We start from the raw sequence: 21,015 nt of genomic DNA, 5'->3' as shown, positions 1-21,015 counted from the left end.
TAGTTCATTTTGTTTTAATGGGTGGAGAGCATTTAATGCTAGAGAATATTTTTGCTGAGCAGCCCATACCATTTTTGCTTCAGGTTGTGATTGTGACCCAAAAATCCATGACCACCCTCCTCTTCTACTTATGGTAAAGGTAGTGGTTACTCAGATTCTGGTTTAGGATGAAAATGGAAGACAGGTGTGTGAGAGTCCTGCTTCAGTCTGTGCTCTTGACTGTAGAATAGGAAGAGGTTGTCCCTGGAAGTGTTCGAGATGGGTGGATGTTGCACTTACGGAAATACTCTAGTGGTTGATAGGGCTGGGACAAAGGCTGGACTCGATCTTAAAGGTCTCTTCCAGACAAAATGATTTGATGACTCTATAGGTATGTTAGACCATACTGTTTGAAATTATTCTGATCTTGGACAGCTTTCTAGTGCAGGAGAGGAAGAAAAATGGAGCCTTTAAGTAGTTATCTTATGGCATTTATTTTCCATCTTCTTCTGTTTGCTTACCTTACAACGCGTCCTGCACTGCAGATCTCTGTGGAGTGAATTTAAGCCATTTGACCATAAACTCACATTTCTTAGTTATCTTTCACAGATCCTTCAGAAATAATCCATGAACCACAGTCTGAAATCTACTGCTAAAGGGTATCAAGAGGTCACAGTGCTGATGTTTTTCATGATTGTCACATTGAAGGCAAAGGAACCAAGATATTGCCCATTAGATCAAAGATTAGAAGCTTTTACTGCTTTATTTTTCACCATTTGTAATTACTCTTAGTTTTGAGAAGCAATATTGGATTAGAAAAGAAAAATCTACTTAAAACCACACAAAATATAATCCCGTGACAAATTATTAAACCTTGTGTAAATTATTAAATAGATGTAACCCTGAGCACTGTGTTTAAGTGAAGATTAGGATGGTGAAGAGTACATATTTTGTTTCTCTTTAAAGATATAAAGCTACTGAGATCCTGGATTGCACAACATTTTTTTAAATTCCCACAGCTTTTGGGAAAAATTTCTAGCTGTACAGGCTTGTTCTATCATTAAAGTCACATTTTAATGTCAGAATTCATTAGTCCCATATGCTTTGTCACTAGAAAATATGCAATGAAGGTCACTGAAAGATGCAGTTTAATTGAAAAATGATGAAAAAAATTAGTATTTAGAACTATTTTGTTGTATTTTTTAATATCTGAAATCAGGGTTTATAGAAAAGTTGATAAAATTAACCATGTAAAGTCAAGAGTGTAAACACAAAGTCTAAGGTAAGAACAATAATTTTGGGTTTGCGTTTATAGTATCACCTGGTACATATTTGGGTGGACACTGAACAAATGCAGACTGAATTCTAATGTACACATGTGCTCAATGTGTGTACAACAAGGAAGTATTTATTCTCTGGATTAATATTGCATTCATGTCTTTCTTCTGTAAAAACATTAGCCTTAGAGGAGGGTGATTCAGGGCAGGAGGTAGTCAGTACTTTCCACAGCTGGGTTTTAAAGCATGAGAAAACCTGCAGTTATAGAAAGCCTCCGCAGCAGCAGCTCAACAGCCATCTACAAATATCTGTGTCTGATGCTTTTCTTTAAGTGTCAGTAGAATGGGCATTTTAAACACAATGTCTTGGCTGCAGAAGGAGAAGTCTACTGCAAGTCATAGCTTTTTACATCAGCTCTCTCTTCTCTGTGAGTGCAGCTCTTAATATTTGTATGATGTACCTCTGTCTTGCACATACAGACAAGTCTCTGAGTGATTAATGACTCCTTTCATCACTGGGCCTGCAACACTTCCCCACAATTAAACAATAAAAATGAACCTTCTTTCCTGGACCACAAGAAAGATTTCTTGACTGTTCTGTAGGGTTTATTGGAGTTTTTTAGTTTTATATATATATTTCATACATGATTTTACGTGCAAGAGTGAGAATGTCTTACACATTTGTGGAAAACACAAGGGAAGGTAGGCTGAAGAAATAAATTTGAGATTTAATTTTGAAGAGAATAAGGGCTATGTTCATTCTTTGATATGCAGGGTATCAGTAGATCATACTAATCCCCAGTGAAGGCTTATCTCCTCCTCATGACCCTCCCTCTGATGACCATCGATCGTTGGGTTCTTGAAGCAACAAACGCAGTAGTACTTGGGTCACACATGTGGAAGAGCAGCCAAAAATTACTGTTAGGCTTTCAACAGCAGTCCTCGCTATCAATGTTCAGATCTTGAACAGGAATCGGGAAAGGCAAATGTTGTAAAGCCATCTCAAAGCAGTTGGCAGTGTTAAATAGACAGTCTGCTTCAGGTTTCTTTACCATGAATTGGAGCTTTCACAGCATTTGGTTTCATTTATGGACACAGTGAGGAGCAAGAGAAGGTGGAAGATCAGAAAAACAAAGCTTCACGTGACCAGATCTTTGTAGATTAAGATGGAGTACCAACTTCTGACAAATCACAAGTTACGGCCTTTTTAGCTGCCTTTTTTTCATTGCTGCAGGTTTTTGATATTACATAGGCAAAATCCAATACACGAGACTAATTCTTGTTCCATCTCCTCTTTCTCTTTAAATTTGTCAGGAGAGTGTTGAAAGTCGTTTATTTTTAAAACAGATTGTAATGAACATTTTATTCAAACAGTTGGACAGGTTTATTCTGATTTCTTTTTTAGAAATTATCTTAATCTTGAGACAATGATGGGAAATGTAAGCACAAGTAATGCTTTCAGAAAAGTTTTGTACAATTCACTATGGGGATTTTTAATTAAAGCATAATGCAGCTTTAAATAAAGTATTTACTGCCTGTGAGTGCTATAATACAGAATCACAGGGCTAGAAACCTTTATGTATTCTCTGATGTCTTTATAAGCCATTCTCATGCCAGTTTCTTTTGACTTGATCCAAAAATTTATAGTGTGTATTTTGGAAGTCACATATGCTTCCCACAATAGTAGATGGTTTGAAGTAATTTATAAGTAGCCAGAGATACTCAGCTTGGAAGAGCTTTTATTTCATTTAAGGGAGTTAAACTTCAGTATTTGGATCTCAGCTCTGCCCTTTTGATGGTGGTTTGTTTTTTTTTTTTCCCTCACTGTGAAAATCAGAGTAAAAGTAATTTCAGATGAGAACCTGATGATTTTACCCATATTGACTGACGTTTTTGGAGATTACCTATTCCCTCAGAAATACAAGATTTTGAAGACAATGTTTTCCAATTTCTGTCTCCTGCATTAGAGTTTCTATTATTTTCTTGTGCATTTACTCCACTGTCCATAAGTCTTCAATACTTTTTCCATATAATTACCTTAACATTTCCCTGGTTTATTTTATGATTACAGGATTTAAATTTCTATTTTCTGTAATGTAATACATTTAAAATTGATTCAGTGGTCATGTTTAGTACTAAAAGCTGAGTCTCTGGTAATAAATTTGACTGCTGAATAACAGAACATGGGTAGGAGAGATGCAGCTCTCCGACAATGTGATGTTGATGTTGGAGGTGAGACAGGGAACCACTTAAATTTCTGTCTCCCAATCTATCCGTCATTCATAGAAAAGGCTGTCCTACATGTATCATGCAGGAAGTGGCTATTTTCCCGGTAGAACTGGAGCAACTGCTTTAAGTATGCCATCCAAAGCCAGGGATGGCTTGGCCAATCAGTGCTAGTTTTGTGACAAAGTTGTAAAACTGGCAGTTTCTAAGTCGCTGAGATTTGACAAAACTATTTTACAGTTTATAAATAGTCTCTGAGATTTTCAATACCAATCATCTTTTCTAAATGGAGACAGTGAAGAACACATCAGCACTGGCCATGATTATAACAATAGATTTTGTTGCATGATACAGATACACTAAATTTTTTCTTGGGGTTGTTTTATTGTGGGTGGCCCTCCCACCCCATGTGTTTACCCTTCATTGGGAAACTTCCATGTTTTCAGGTTCACCAGTGTCTCGTAGGTGTTTTCAAACAGAGTGGCTGGAGGAGTGTCATGGTAAAGCTTAGACAGCTCATGTGTCAGGAATTATTGGCAGAGAAGTGTTCCCATCCAAGTCATTGCAGTGCTTCCACCCTGTGATTAGGGAGGGTGTGGTGTGATGTAGCAGAGTTGTGCTTCAGCCGTAGGTATTTGGAAACAATTGCATTTTAAGCTAGTAACAGGGAAAGAATACTATGCAAGCTTTTGTATTTTATTGCTTCAATTTTGACATGAAAAATTGAAGTAATTTTCAGGATTATGTTATGCCAAAAAAAAAAAAAACCCAAAAAAACCCCATATAGCGATACCATTTAATGACAGGATGCAAAAAGCAAGATTAAAAGAAAAATCGTAGAATCATAGAATGGTAGGGATGGAAGGGACCTTTAGAGATCATCTAGTCCAACCCCCCTGCCAAAGCAGGTCAACCTAGATCATGTCACACTGGAACGCATCCAAGTGGGTCTTGAAGACCTCCAGAGGAGACTCCTCACCCTCCCTGGGCAGCCTGTGCCAGGGCTCCCTCACCTGAGCAGTAAATAGTTTTTCCTTATATTTAAATGGAATTTTTTTGTGTTCCAGCTTCTTTCCGTTACCCCTTTGTCTGTCGCTAGATACAACAATGTGCTGCCTCCTGACACCCACCATTTAGATATTTGTTACATATTAATGAGATCCTCCCTGCAGTCTCCTCTTCTCTAGACTAAACAACCTTAGTTCCTGCAGCCTTTCATCACAAGGAAGATGCTTCGGTGCCCTGGTCATCTTAGTGGTCCGGTGCTGGACTCTCTCCAGCAGTTCCCTGTCCCTCTTGAGCTGGGGAGCCCAGAACTGGACACAGGACTCCAGATGAGGCCTCACCAGGGCAGAGAAGAGGGGAAGGAGAACCTCCCTTGACCTGCTGGCCACAGTCTTCCTGATGCATCCCAGGATGCCATGGGTCTTACTGGCCATGAGGGCACATTGCTGGCTCATTGTTAGTTTGTTATCAACCAGGTGTCCCAGGTCTCTCTCTGCAGAGATGCTCTCCAGCCAGTCAACTCACAGCCTGTGCATGGGGTTCTTCCTCCCAAGGTGCAGGACTCTGCACTTGTCCTTGTTGAATCTTGAAGAATTTCTGATTGCATTGTGTGTTCTCTGTAAGGCAGAGATAAAAAGGGAATGGACAGTTGTGGCATTTTTTCAGTGCAAGGTGGCAGGCAATAAAGGTACCTGCTCCACCCTGCCAGTTAAAGAGGAGATACTGTGCCAGCTCTTCTGGCTATTCTGGATGAGCAGAGCCATTTAAGTTTCGGGACATACTGAAATCTCAAAGGAGTGGGGGGAAGATATTAAAGGCCTTTGGCCAGATTTGTTCTCCACCCTCCTTAGATGTACATCCTAAAAGGCAAAGCTCAAAATACAGATGGCCATTCTCATTCATTCAGACTGACAGACCATGTTTCTTTCCCACAGGATTTAGAAGAGTAGTTTAAAATCAAAGAGCTAATGCATTTCAGGTGCCTTGTGTGTGTGGCACCTACCCTTGTGCTATGCAGAACAGTTGTTGATGTTGTAGTGGAATCTGTGGTGTTTAACTGTCATATTGGGAATAGGACTTAAAAAACATACCTCATTTGGAGCACTGAACACCAGTATGGACACTACTTCAACTAATAGTCCTTCTTTCTTCTCAGTTCCTGCAGAACCTTTGTTGTGCAAGTTTGCTGATGGAGGGCAGAAAAAGAGACAGAATCAGAATAAATATATACAGAATGGAAGAGCGTGGCACAGAGAAGGCGAGGTGAGACTTGTAAGTCCTCCTTTCAAGCTTTAGCGTGGGAGTACAATAATGAATACTTACGAAAATGATAGGCATTGAGACTTCTTGGCTTGGCTCTTTGGCATATTAAAAATGTGTAAGCAACTCTTACCTGACAGTTTGTAACTCTATAAAATATTTAACTGTATCTTTCTGAAGAAGAAAAAAGACAAAATGTGAAAGCTAAATCCTACCTCATTAAAGTGAACAATAAAATCTTCTTCAACTTGGTCAGGAATAGGTCTGAGATATTTTTCATATTATAAAGCTACCTGAAACATAACTTCATTTACATGTAGTAAATAACCCTTTGATTTATACACCACTGACATGCACATTGCTTTTTTAAGATTAAAATAGTACACCAATATAATGCAGCATTAATTTTTTTAATCACAGCTTTTTTAATCTTTAATGTTCAAGATAATAGTTTCATAGGCTTACTGTGGTTAGCAAGCCTAGACACTTCATTTATGAGACAAGAAAATTCAAATATGTCTTCTGAAAAACAGCACTCCCCATTCATTCTTGTAGTTAATATATTCTAGGCACCAGCCTAACATAGTCATCATCGTGCCCTGCCTCTCAAATACACACATATTCTCTTAGCCAGATATTTCTTAGCTTGCATTTCGTTCCTCATGCTGGGAACTTGGAAAGTTGTGTTTCTAGCCAATATCACTGACTCCCTTCACTATATAATTACTTCTATCAATTAACTTTTCCCTAATTTGTAGTAATAAACTATTTCAATACAAATTTTCAGTTAAAAATAATATAACTAGAGAAGAAGTAAGAGAAATAATTTGCAATTAAAATGAACTTTGTCAACTCTTTCTTTCCACTTTTTTTTTTCTTTTTGTTTTTTAAGGCTGGAATGACCCTCACGTATGACCCAACCACAGCTGCTTTACAGAATGGGTACGTGAAGTAATGGCACACTAAGAAAAAAGAATGTTTGTGTTACAAAAGATGCACAGAACTGGCATTTAATACATATTTCTGCATTTTTGTAGATTTTATCCATCACCCTACAGTATTACAGCAAACAGAATGATCACTCAGACATCTATTACGCCATATATCGCTTCTCCGGTTTCCACATACCAGGTTTGTATGTAGAACTTTGCTGAAATGGTTCATCAGAGCTCATGTCTCCTTATCAATTGCTACATCTGGTTTTATGAAATCTGTAATAACGCTCCATTATAATGAAGAGACCTCTTCATACCGTACAGCATGAAAATGGTGGCCTTAAAAGCTGAGTGGGTTTGTTTCAGGAAGCACAGCAATTGAACAAGATAGATGTCTTGCAAAACAAAGACACTTGTGCTAATGGCTAAGGTATTTCTAGCCACTTCTGCATTTCATGTACAGTTTTTCATTTTTCTCTTGGTCAAGCTCTTTTAATGTTGGTAATACATCCTTGGCAAATAATTATTCTTTACTTAACACCTTCTTGATTTAGTTAAATTCTCTGTCAGAGGTATTTTTCCATGCTTTTTGAACTTTTCTCCAGGTTGTTTCACTGCCAAAAAAAAAGCACCCAACAGTAACGTATTCCATGGTTGTAATAAGGATACAGAAACTTGCTTGTCATTAGAGAAAGACATTTGAAAGAGAGTTCAGTGTTCAAATTACATTAACATTCATTCAGTGTTCATTTAGTCAGTGTTTTTATGAGTAAAATGTGTAACAGTCTAGAACAGTATTTCTAACCCAAAAGTTAGTTCATTATGAACAATAAGTTATAACATGAATCATGCATTCTTTTCACTCTCAGAGCCCAGTCCACAGCTTCCTGAAGGAAAATTTTGATAGATGTCGTCTCGAGATCCCACTAAGGGAGACTGATAAACAAGTCATCATGCTGAGAAATTTTATGAAACTGTTTTTGTGCTTTGCTATAAATCTCTTAGGAATGCTCAATTTTAGGGCATCAGACATTTCAGTTTAAAAACAACTTGCATTTAATGCAACTAGTGTGGCAGTCTCACATGCATAGTCTGTAATTACTTCCCAAGACATGCCAGTTATCCCAGTGTAAGCTAAGTGATCAGCTGTTTTGGCATTTTACTGTTTAACACGGAGAAAAAGTAAACATCAGTGATTCAGGTCATAAATTACCAAAACTAATTACATTGGGAAAGTTCTGACCTATATGTTAGGGAAAGAAGAGGCTGTTTGCTTTTTAGTGAGAGAGCTGTGCTGAGTTTTCTAGATAACTATGGATGAAAATGAATATAGAAGGCTATGTAGAAGGCATATAGAAGGATAACAGAACCAGTGAGAGCTGTTTGGTCAGTATTCCATTGCAAAAATTTGCATGTACCCTCTTGTTCAAGCTGAGAAGAATGAGGAAGGCTTGTCTTAATATTAATTTGGAGGTCTAATGCCTTCTTGTGTGAGTTAAAACAGTGTGTTCTGGGATAAAGGGCAGCTGGATTAATTTTGTGTTAATTTCTGAGGTGACTTAGACAACACAATGTCTGATCTCTGCAGACAATGCTAGTACTCTGTTTTTCAGTATGTTGAATCATTGTGCTTTGTACAGCAATACCTTAGAAATTACTGCAAGTTCTTACCCAGAGAAATATTCCAGTAGAATTAGCTGCTATTCTTTATTAAAATATAAATTATTTATCAGTATAAGACTCTCAGATGTTCAGAATCTGAGTAACAGTTGGAAGTTGGCATGGAAATGTACTAAGAAATACAGCAGCACTTTTCTGGACTTGTAGAGGTAGGCAGACCACAATTCTGTGTTTCCAGAAGTGTTGTTAACGAGTATCTCAGTAAACGTGGCATAGACCTTAAATTATTGTGGATGGAGTTATTGCCATCATTATGCTTAAAGTGCCACAGTAATAGGGATTGGAAATTAAATTGAAGTATTCTGTACTGGGGAGGAAAGAGGTTCTTGGCCAGAAGAGTTTCACAATTAGAGTATTAGTCACATCTTCATTCCAGATGCCGTCTCACTGAAACCTGCAGCGTTCTGTCAGCTACGCAACAGGACTTATCACAAAAGCATGATTTTTCTTTTCTTTGAGGCATGGTATAACCTGCTCCTAGATTTATTCTTATTAAAGGTAAACAAATTTAATAAAGTTTTGGCTAGTGTTTGTTTCTGCAACCCCTGTGTGCTCAAATTATGGTACTAAGCCAGTTACTATCATAGTATGAGTAGATTAGCCAAAGCTTTAGTCAGGCTGCACCAGTATTTTTGCCACTAAGCTTTTGCCTGAGGAAAGGGTGTGTTCAGGTGTGTTCCATTTTTTAACTCCTGTTTGCTTTTTTTCTGATTTGAAAAATTAAAAAAAAAAAACCACTAAGAAAATTACTCTGATTTGAAAATCAGTACCAAAACAGGGGAAGAAGTATTTCCATCTCACAGAAAAATACCTCACCTGGATTTTTTTCAAGACTATCTCCATACTTGTCCTGTTCAGAGGACTCTAGGAATGATAGTAGAGGTGTTTAAGAGGCTTTAAATTTCCAGCAGCAGTGCTGAGTTAGATCTGCATGAGTGGTGCAGATCAGAATCCTGCCTTACCCAACACATCTACAGCAGATGAAGAGAAATATTTTCATTCTTACCTTAAATATTTCTTGCAGCACACCTTTTCAAAGAGCTGTTACAACCATCTCTTTTAAACTAAGACAACCATGTAATCTATTAGTTTACCTTTTAATCTTTTTCATTTCCCTTGCCATGCAAAGTTAGGCATCCTACCTCAACTCAAATATTTGGGTAGACAGTGTTTTTGAAGGGAAATATGCTAGTTGCAAGGGCAAGAGTGCTCACCATAACCTTCTCTTCTTTTGCTTTGGGAAGAGCATACTGCAATGTCTTGGAGAAGAAAAGTACTCCTAGTTCCTGAAACAGGATTCCAGCAGAATTCCTACTTTCTTTTTCCTTTGTGGAAATCCAGTAATTCATTTTTGTTCACACTAGAAGGCAAATGATGCTACACCTTCTGAGATCCCAAGGAATTTCAAAAAAATGGAAAGTTTCTCCTTTTTCAACACAGCAGAAATCTCTCATGCATCTATTTGAACCTTTTTGGTTTGCTTGATCAAGTTTCTGATATGTGCAGTAAAAACACAGTATACTGTTCTGAACGGTGTATGTGGTATATGTGTGGCCTCCAAATCTTGTTTCTGATTTACAGGTACAAAAAGTATGCTTTTCATAGAAATCAGTGTTGCTCCATAGAATGAATAATTACATTAAAAAGTAAATAAGTAAGGGAAGGGGTTTGTTATCATGAGTTATTAAGTTATTACTATATCTCAACTGGAGTATTCAGGAAATGAATGACTAAGCCGAAAAAATAAAGTACCAATTTTGTTCTAGGTTCAGAGTCCTTCTTGGATGCAGCCTCAACCATATATAATGCAGCACCCAGTAAGTTTTTTATGCTTCTCCATTGTTGTGTTACTGATTTACTGTATAAACACTTTACATACTTTAAATTACAGGAAATAGGTCAATTCTCACCCAATTACTTCTAGAGTTTTGACAGTTACATTCATGATTAAGTCATAGATCAAATTGGAAAGAGAAAGAAAGATAGTAACCTGAACTAGAGCCTCGTTTTGTTAAGGAAAAAAAAAAAAGAAAGCTGCCTTCAGGGTATCAAGGCAATGAAAATGATAGTTACCAAGTCAGCAACCTCAGGAAACTTTTTCTTTTTTACTTTTTTTTTTTATTTAAATGAAAAGCACTTTGCAAATACCATTATTTTACATACTATTTACCTATCAGTAGCTGGAATTCAAAACCCAAAGTTTTATAATGGGTCTCCAGTTCAGGCTGGATAATTTGTGAAAGACAGATGAATGTAGTGATACAAATGAGATTGTGGGTGCTCACTTGAGAAAACCCGTGTAGCTTGTTCTGGCTTTGCTGCCCATGAGTAATGCTAGTCTCCCTACACTTTTGGCTATGACCAAACTGTCAGGCATTCTAATCTATACTCTCCCATGATATTTTCCTTCTTATCTATGTCATTTACCAGTTATATCTGAGACTTAATAGGTTTCTTGAAATGAGCATTACAAATAATAATGAGCACTTCAATATACACACTCCTATATTTGACAGAGAAGTCTGTTTTCAGTTATAGAAAGGATATTGTCTTGACTTTAATTAACCTCTCCATGCAGATTATAGAATGTAATTCTTCTTGGCAGAACATTTTCTTCTTGGGCATGCAGAGAAGGTGGTATGGAACCAGAACTCCCTCTCACACAATTGTATTTGTGGTTTTTGATGTCAAACACACATGCACACAACAGATTTTAACTTTTCTCTCTGTTAACATAGACGTTCACTAAAAAAAAAAATCTTGCAAATCATTCTCTGAAAGACACAAATTGATATGTTGGAATGCTTTATGATGTATCGTTTCACAGGTGTACAAGATGAGATTTCACCGTTGAAAATAAAGATCTAGGTTCAGTTCAGTTTTGGCCTGTGCAAAAACTGGTGCTGTCTTGCTCATTTGCTTTGCAGAGAAGCCTGCAGTCTACAGACAGGAAATTCTTTTAGTGTTTGATTTGCCTGTGACTCATTTCATCTACACTGATCATGTGGTTGTTTTTCCAACTATATTTTTTCTTTTCTTTTTTTTCTTTTTAAGGATTAGTTATTTATTCAAAATATTGGCTTTCAGTACACTGCAATTATTTATTTTAGTTTTAGGCCTACATCTGTTTTAATCAATACTTCTGCAGGCACAAGTCATACAATGTATCTGAAATCTGTGTTTGTAGAACGATTGGTAAAATAAAGATTGTAAAACAGAAGTAGTAAAAAAATGTTGATAATCCTCTATTTTGGATAACTTTGAAAACCTTACAAGTGTGCTCTCCATATTTAGCAATCACAAGTGTTTAAAAATTCAACATTTACTTGTAGCTACATGTAGCTAACAAAATGGTACAGGAATGATAGGTCATCACAGTAGCTAGTATTAAGACAAAGAATCAGCATTGCTATCTTGCTGTCCTTAAACCCAATGTGATAATGAAACCAGACACAAAGTAGGACAACTGTCCTGTATATGAGTGTCATGGGTGACAGGTAGAATTCTAACAAAAATGTTCCTCCAAAGCATCCATTCCTAAGAATGAAAGTTTCTTCCTAAAAGCCTGGAATTCCATAGCTTAAGCTCAGTGAATCTATACCTGGTAACCTAAGCAGACTTTTGCGTTTAGAGTTAGCACCTGGTTAAACTCATATTTTACAAAGTGTTTTCATCAGATATCTCACGTGTATTGTACATCAGTTGCATATTTGATAGGAAGTCAGTGCAATTCTTATCCCATTACTAAAATGCAAAACGTGTCTACTCGAGTAGAATATTCAGAATACTCCACACCTGCATCTGGAATCAGTGCCTGGGGTTAAGGAAGATTCTTGTGCTATATCCCCTCGGAAGGACAGCCCATTCTTAGACTCTCAAATCAAAAATGTAACTAAAATCTGAGTGTTGCTGCAACCATGTATTTCTTTCTTTCTCTGCCTTAAATAGGGTGCCGTACTGACTCCCTCCATGGACCACACCATGTCACTACAGCCTGCATCGATGATAAGCCCTCTGACACAGCAGATGAGTCATCTTTCCTTAGGCAGTACTGGAACAGTACGTAGCAATTCAATACGAAATAGAACTTACACAAGTAGAAGATACTGCATGTAGATTACAGTATGCATGTGCAAGTTGCATGCAGGAAAAAAAAAAAGTAATTTTTAAGGAGTCTTTCATCCAATAAAATAAGAACTGACTCCATTTTTAGATCATATTCAGCATTTTTTATTCAGTCTAACTGATCAGAAATTGAAAAATGAGTAAATAAAAATGGATCAAAGCAAATGAAATTAACCCAGGAGGTATCTCCAGAGTTTTATTGAAAAATTAAAAATGGTTTTCAGTCTTCAGGAGATTAGAGTTGCAGAAAGCAATACGAAGTATAGAACAGAAACAAAGCCAGAGGAAGATATGTAGGCAAGCTTTTAAACTGAAAGACCCTCCTTTTCTGAGCAGATAGAATTAAAAAGAAGAAACTGATGATCAGAATTTACAAAGAAGGAGAGGACTTTTACCTAGTCTGTGAAGTCTAAATTTAAGTTTTCTCAAAAAAAGTATTTTACTTTTCTTGGAAAGCCTACAAAAGTCTTTCTCTCATGTATATCGCTTTAGGGAAACAGTCGATATCTATTAAACAGTATTATGATAGGTATTTTGAATACTCTTAAATTTACATTGAGCTTTAACCCATCTTAATGAACTCTCTGTCTTTCTAGTACATGCCAGCCACAACAGCTATGCAAGGAGCCTACATACCCCAATATACCCATGTTCAGACAGCAGCGGTTCCGGTTGAGGTCAGTATATTTTATAAAAGTCCAGAAATAAGAGACATGAATATGATATTAGATTTTTTTTTTTTTTGGCCAGAATGTTTGGCCTAACGTTGTAACTATGAAGGTATTGTGAAGACAGTGTATATAGTAAAACTATAGATTGATGTTATTCTCAACTAGTGTAATGAGTCTTATTACAAAGAATTACCTCTGTTTCCAGCTGTGCAGTACTTGGCACAGCCTTCTCTATGAGCATAGCTCAGACAGTCCTTGTGTTTTGGGAAACCTAATTTCCAATAGGAACAAGCCCTGGGGTAAATTGTGGGTTTGATCTTTTCCTGTGAGCAAACTTCTTTACCAACAGCCCATGATTGTAGCTTTTTTCAAAGAATCTTGATTTTACCTTGGCAGCTGAGGATAACCATGAATATTTGCCTAGTGAACTCCTCTGCGAGTCCAGTTGAAGAGCATAACTAAATGGTAGACAATAGCTTGTCTTCTGTTTTTTCTTGTTTTACACCCTTTCATAGGTCAGTACTTCTTTAACAGAGGAGCTAGACAAGATATACCACAGCTCTTGTGTTCGGAACAAGTGCTAGACAGTCTCTTCCAGAGCTTGGAAGAAAAACCATTTCATTTTGATGTCTGTCTGTTCAGAAACTCCAGAACTTGTTTGGTTCAGTTCATGCATCTGCCCATGTGGGAGGGAGAAGGACTTTTCATAGTTTGATGCTTTTGGTAGTTTGTCACTGTCTGACAGAGCCCTATCAGCTGAATTAACTCTCTGGTTTCCGAGGGATCTGTGTGTGAAGTCCCAATTACATTTCTTTGTGTTGCTTAGTGCTAATCAAACCACAGTACTCAAAGTGATAGTGTTTGTGCATGTGGTAAGTAGGTCTCAGTCTTCTCACTGCCTCTTAAAAGCAGAGGGGCAGAATGCCCTTTCGCATTTGCAGATTAAAAAAATATACTGGCAATTATCTGCTCCCTCTGTGTATTCATTTCTGTAATGTCAGGAGTTTGTGGGGTTTTTTTAATTACCATCAAGGCAGCTGAGGATGTACAAGGTTCACATGATCATTTGATTTCTCTGTTTGCTGAAATGTAAATTAATGCAAAGTTAACATCTCAAATTTGGAGTACCCCTCTTGAAACATGTTAGAAAGACTACAGATTTGAAGGCTGTTGATTGCCTGAGTCACATGAAAATACACATTGCAGATAGTGCTGCCTGATTTTGTATCTCATGTCTTCCTTTTTTATTTGCAGGAAGCCAGTGGTCAACAACAGGTTACAGTAGAGACGTCCAGCGACCATTCTCCATATACGTATCAACAGACTAAGTAACTGTGAGGTAGGGGCTCATCCTGTCATGTGAAAGATGTGAATTCAAAGATATTTTATTTCATAACTTACAGTACTCTGAATTGAATTTTTTTTTACTGTCATATAAATAACACTGATAATATCTGGGGACAGATAGTGAAGCTAGTGTGAATTGGGCCAGAGTTAGAAGCCAAGAAAGGAAGCACAGGTTCCAGAATTGAGTCAATGAATTATGAGTAATAGCATTTGAATGATTTCTTTATAGCATTATGTTACATTTTAATTTGTTCATCTTGGTAGCATGAATAACAATAAAGAATAACACTGAATTAGTGCAAAAACATGAGAATCACAGTGCTACAGGGAACTATATTTATACACATAATATCTTCTAATTCTGTGGTACATGTAAGATTTCAAAGCAGCTTTGTGACTAACTTGAACACCACAGACAGGAGGGTGATCTGGTAGAAGTCCTTGCTGACCTTTTCTCCTGGAGACTTTCTTGCTCAAACTTTATTTAAGGAAAACATAGTTTGTTCCAGAGTTTAGGCAATTGATTCTTAATCCATGTCCTTGTTTGGCTCCAATTCGAGAGTTTTGCTTTCCTACTCCGAGTTTCCTGTGGTTTTGCTTACATCACTTAACCAATTCAGTTCCACTGCAATAATGGGCTAAAGGCCATCTTAGAAGGATTTTCCTACAGCCCTCATGGCATTTATTAGCTACTCAAAAATCTTTATCAGTTATGTGCAAAGAGTTTCTAATTGTCTGATATTCTCCCTAAAATGTACAGATCCAGCAGCACACACATTTTGGCATTACCTTTGATTTTGCAGGTCAGCTGTGCTATTTGCCAACACTACTCTCATCCCCATTATTGGCATAACAGCTTCTTATATGTTTAGGAATGTAAAGATAGAAATGAACCAATGGGGAAACTTCACACATTCAACAGATGGCACAGTCTGCATAGCGCAACATATGACCTGTGTTTATTATTGTAGTCTGGCCAAATGCTGGCATCCAGAAAAAGCCCACATCCTTGATTTGCTTCCAGGGCAGGGAGAAGGCAAAGCCACAGACTCTTCTCGTTATCCATCTCCTAGTGTTAAAATCATGGCTTCTGCATGTTTCCCATGCCAAGGCTGTTGGCTGGTGTTAACCGCTTTTCAAGGAATTATTTGTTTTGCCTTAAGTCTTCCCTGTGGGCATGTAAAACCTTCTCACCAATAGAGATCTGTGGTAGACTGCAAAGCAAAATCCTGCATGTCATCTCCCGGTCCTGCCTCTCCCAGACTGTCAGTGCCTTTCCCATAGACTGGAGCCTGGCAGGAGGAGCAGTGTTTAGTCTCCTGAAAGGAGGAGATATGTCGCCATCTGAGGTATATTTCATAGTCTTGACTTTATGTAGAGTACCAAGCTCTGTGAGCAACTCTGTGTTTGCTGTATGCCAATCCTCTGCATAATTTGTTCTTCATAGAGTGCCATTACCTGTATTTATATGCAGCAGGAGCCAGTGAAATCCATGTCAGCGGTGGCCATGGCAGTGGGCACATGGGGAAGGTTAATATTACCCAGCTGATTTCAGCCTCAGAGTATGGCATTTGGTATTTCTGTCCCTGGAACATATTGGTACTTATTATTTTTCAGACAGGTGAAGGAGAGGGAATTAACTGTTATTTTTTGCCCTAAAGACACAGAGCAATGCCGTCTCTTATTGTTGCATCTTAATTACTATTGTCGAAATGAAACTTATTTCTAAACGCACATGCAACACTTTTGGGAATGTCCTATTAAAATTCAATATACATATTGCAATAAATAAGGGGCTAAATGACAACTAGCACATTTGCAGTCAGTCAGGAGTACACAGCCTCTTTCCTTAGGTGGCTGCATTTAATAACTTCGTAGCTTCTTTTCAAAAAGTTGCTACTATGTGGAAAAAAAACAAAGGGACTTGGGGGGAAAAAACACTGTTTTGATTATATATACATCTTTAAATGTAGAAGCCTTAAAATACCTAACTTTGTCTTGAGAAATTTAAAAAACCCATATGGCAGTATAAGCAATACCATAAATTGAGAAGTCTTCCTTCAAATTTAATGAGCCCCTCAATTGCTGTCAATTGTTAGCCATGGTAGAGGCAAGTAGCTGCCTCTCCATTAGCTTTTGTACATAGCCTCCCAAAAGAAGGTTGCTTTCCTTTTCCAGAGATCAAAAGCCTTGGAGATGCCACAGCAGTACGTTCACGCACTCAGCCACTTTTGGTCAATTAAAAGGAAACAACAATAACTAAACAGCAAAGAAAGGGCTAGCTTTGAATGCAGTCTCTCAGTTCCCGGTGGGATCACATGCTGAAACAGGTACTAGAGAGAGAGAGGGTAAAAAATACAACAGAGGCTGTATCCTGGCAGAGTGCCTTGTCCTGGGAAGGACCAAGCACCCGTGTTGCTCCTCAGATTGATACTCAGATTAAATTTAGTCTTCTCATAGCTGTGTAACATAGTTTTATGGAAAGCTACATTAGAAAAAACAGTGTGCAATTGTAACTGCTCTAGCTCTGACCTTTTGTGTTACAGATGTCCAGTGTTGACCTGGCCTGGAGAAGGGTGCAAAGGCTGAAACAATCATGGATTTTACTGATCAATTGTGCTTTAGGAATTATTGACAGTTTTGCACAGGTTCTTGAAAATGTTATTTATAATGAAATCAACTAAAACTATTTTTGCTATAAGTTCTATAAGGTGCATAAGAAAAACCTTAAATTCATCTAGTAGCTGTTCCCATGAACAGGTTTATTTTAGTAAAAAAAAAAGTTTTTATCAAGTGTTATGACGCAAAAAAAAAAAAAAATCAAATTTCTGGGTATGCACAGATGACCACGAAGACTTACTCACGTGCATGACAGAGTTTGTGTTTGGATTTATTTTTATTTCGTTTGTTTCCTTTTTTTTCAGTTTTTTTTTTTGTTTGTTTTGTTTCGTTTTTTAATTGTATGAAATGGGTTTTCTGAAGTTTAAAATAGTAAAACATCTAAGATGATGTTCTGTGCTTGCAGTGTGTGAGTGTTGCTTTAGTGCAGTGTTGCAGTTATAGTGTCTGGTCTTTTAGCTTTCTGTTTTTCTTTTAATGTAGTGTGAAGTGTCTTATCTTTTTCTATGAATTCCAATTTGCCTTAAATCTTTCAATGCTGTAGCTGTTTCAGTAAGTAGTCCAAACTAATGGTGTAGAATGCTTTGACCAAATGAGCTGGTCTATTATGCCTTGTAAAACAGCAGCATAGGGCTTTTAAAGTTAGTCAATAAAAATTGCTGAAAATTTGGCTTTTTTAATGTGTAGTAAGTGTTTTTAATGATTTTTCACATAATATGTAAGGTAGTGAAATGCAAGAGGGGGAAAAAATGTTTTGTGTGAAACACATTTTCTGACTGGGGAAATTTTAATAGGATGAATTGTTTGTAAGGCCATATGCCAATAGTTCCCTCTGGTAGTTTGAATGATTTAGGAACTCTGCTGTATGATGCAATGTAAAATCTTTTTTTGCCTTTTTTCAGAAACTAACTTGATGTTCTAGTTTTAGCATAGGTAGAGTAGGGAGTTTGGGGCGGGGATATCACCGAATGTTTTTGTCCTTCCTTTATACTAATGATAGTGCTTTAGGATGAGGATCGTGCTGAGACTTAGCAAACAGAAAAGTTGCTATTACAGCAAAATGGCAAAAGCTAAAGGACTCGTTCCCAAACATACGCTGAGATGTAAGTAGAAGCATAATTGATTGGGTACTAGCTCTCTATAGTAGGTAAATAAAAATAAAAAGACTTGGCACTTTTAAAAGGTAACTTTACCAAAGAACAAAGAGCCAGTAACCAATAATTCTGATTTGTCTCAGCATTACGTCTTCTGTACTCTTTATTTTTGCCGGACCAGTTTGCGGTTAGGAGAATGTGCCTTTTTTGTACATTTGCATTTAGGTTTTATAATTTTAATTGATGTATGGACACAAAAGCATGAAGGAAGACTTGGATCCAAGCAGTGCCACACTTTACATCATCACTACAAGTGTTAAGTGTAAAGAAAATCAGTTTTGAAACTATGAAATTCCTGATTCATAAATACACAGTTATTTGTACTTCACATATTAGATAATTCACTGCTACTAAAGCTCTTTATTAAAATTGCATATGTTTTAAATCGAATGATAAATTAAGTTGTCTTCCAAAACTGTGTACTTCTCTGGTCAGCTGTATATGATCAGTTATCTACCTCAAAGTTTATTTCCTTTTGTATTTGGGACAGGTTGCTGGCCCTCCCTGTTTCCACAGACCAAATCATCCTAGCTCGGGAGCTAGGGCTAAGCAGTTGTTTCTTTCAAGTATTTTTTAGTTTTTAAATTTTGTGTGAGTATTGGAGTATAGACGTCGGCGACATTTCATAGTTTCAAAAGTAAATTGCTGCTCTGAGAAGTGTAGATTCTAGTGAAATACATAGTCATAAGAGATGTGTTTTTGTTTTTTCTTTTTTTAAAAAAGTTGTGGTATTATTGGTTCTATGCTCCCTGGAATATTACTGCTTTGTAAAAGTCCAGACTTCCTGCAGCACCTTGCCTGGATCTGGTAACTTTCCAAACCTGGATCTCTCACTACTTGATGTTTTTGCGTTAATTAAAACCGCAGTATGATAGCTGTGTTAGAGGGAGGGAAGAGCTGCTGCCAGAAACGTCTGAACTAAGTGCCATACTCATTGTCTGGGTAAGATTTGGGAAATTTAACCTCTGTACATAAAGAAATAATCAGTTACTTAAACATCACATAGTAGACAGCCATTAAATTATAAAAAATTAATTTATGAAGAAAGACCTTTTGTACAGATTGAAAAAAAAAATTTTCATAGAGATATCTATATGATCAAGAGAGTTAATTTTTTATTTTTGTTTTACTAGTGCCACAAACTTGCCAGTGGTAACTTATTTGTCCGGTTCAAGATAACTCTGTAGTTTTGTTTCCTAGGACTTGTTGTTAAACGCCAAAAGACATTTTTGAACTGTAAATTTGATTAGATTGTTAGCTTTTTTCTGTTTTATTTCTTTGAAAACTTTTGAATAAAAAAGATCCCAAAAAAATGAAAATGCATCGTCTTTTTCCTTCAGCCCTTCCTTTATTGGCGGGAAAGCCGAACACGTCACGGTAAAACCTTCACATTTATTTTGAAGTGCTTGTAGCTTTCTGCTTTACAGTCTGGGGTTTTCCCTCCCCTATCTTTCATTACAATAAAATTTAAACTTATTCAAACCACATTACCCGGCCACTTTTTCTTTCAGACCAAACAGGAAAAGTTCTAAATGCAAGCTAGTTTTCTAGAAGTACGGGTGGAGACAAAGGGGTACTTTGGCAGTCTCTAACATTGAACTGCTGCCTAGAAGTGCCTAAAAGCCTTCCTGAGTGCAGTGGTATTGGCTGGCATACCCAGTGCTGGAGAGCAGAGGTGATACTTCATTGGAATTAAACATTATCCTAAGTGTTTGCCTTCAAGCTGCAATCATTGAGAGTTTTATTTCTTTAAAGATAACTTTGAGCTTTATCGTTTTGGCAAGATCACCACTGCTGATGGTGTGTATCGGATAGAGGACTGCTCTCACTCAAAGCTTCAGAAAGAAATAGAATCATAAAATCGTTACAGTTGGAAAAGACCTTTAAGATCATTGAGTCCAACCACTCACCTCACAGTGCCCAGCCCAGCACTAACTTATGTCTCTCGGCATCTCATCTATGTGTCTTTTGAATACCTCTGGGGATGGTGACTCCATCACCTCCCTGGGGAGCCCATTCCAATGCTTAACAACCCTCTCAGTGAGAAAGATCTTAGCCTCATGTCCAATCTAAACCTCCTCTGAACACTGAAATAAAACGTCAACTAGTGTGTCTCTTCAGCCAAATGCTTTTCAGTCACACAGTCCCTGACATAGCTTTGTATCCATGCGTATGGCAGGAGAGAGGCTCTGACCTTGTCTTGGGTGCTCAGGGAGACATCCAGTGTCAGAGAGCAGAGGCTGAGTGTTCCAGTGGGCTCCTGTGCCTTGCCACTGGTGCCAGGTAGGCAAAAGGGAAGCTCACATGCTGCAGGCTGTGCTACCCTGGAGAAATCTCTCCCTTGTGTGAGAGAATCTGCCTGGTTTTGACATATCTCAAGGGTTCTGCTAGCCCTTCAAGAGGGCGGGTGGCCTCCTGGGCAGCGTGGCTGGGTCACGCTCCAGGCAGCCCAACTTTTCCCCACATGGTGCTAATGCAAGACACTGAGAGTAAACATGTTTCCTGTGGAGATAGCAAAAGGTAGCTCCTAACCTCACCTAGAGGTTAGGAAGCTTGATTTATGTTGTGTTGGTTCTTGTTATCAATGACGAGCAAAAATCCTCCCACTGTATGCTGCTAAATGCCCTTAGATTCCCCTAACTGAAGAAGTCCATTTTTACCATTCTACTGTAATTTAAATACTGGCCCACTATGTTGCCTGTCTAAAATGCAATGGATGAGAAAATGAATGCAGAAA

The 21,015-nt window shown here is 37.6% G+C and overlaps 1 protein-coding gene across 4 annotated transcripts in view; it reads left to right on the top strand.

The window, feature by feature from the left end:
* The window catches only part of RBMS1 (RNA binding motif single stranded interacting protein 1), a 148,563-nt gene extending 130,761 nt beyond the window's left edge, over positions 1-17,802 (top strand). For 3 of the 4 annotated variants that reach the window (XM_062004676.1, XM_062004678.1, XM_062004679.1), the window contains exons 7-14: positions 5,644-5,759; positions 6,640-6,689; positions 6,785-6,878; positions 10,129-10,179; positions 12,311-12,421; positions 13,084-13,164; positions 14,413-14,497; positions 17,052-17,802. In XM_062004676.1, the coding sequence (XP_061860660.1) occupies positions 5,644-5,759; positions 6,640-6,689; positions 6,785-6,878; positions 10,129-10,179; positions 12,311-12,421; positions 13,084-13,164; positions 14,413-14,490 (581 nt within the window). In that variant the 3' untranslated portion in view covers positions 14,491-14,497; positions 17,052-17,802. The remainder of the gene's footprint in view (positions 1-5,643; positions 5,760-6,639; positions 6,690-6,784; positions 6,879-10,128; positions 10,180-12,310; positions 12,422-13,083; positions 13,165-14,412; positions 14,498-17,051) is intronic. The other variant, XM_062004677.1, reaches the window with a different exon arrangement.
* Positions 17,803-21,015: the final 3,213 nt, after the last annotated feature.

This window comes from Colius striatus, chromosome 11 (genome assembly GCF_028858725.1).
Source record: "Colius striatus isolate bColStr4 chromosome 11, bColStr4.1.hap1, whole genome shotgun sequence".
Lineage (NCBI taxonomy): Eukaryota > Metazoa > Chordata > Aves > Coliiformes > Coliidae > Colius > Colius striatus.
The sequence above is the reverse complement of the archived record's forward strand: the minus strand, read 5'-3'. Positions and strand labels throughout refer to the sequence as shown.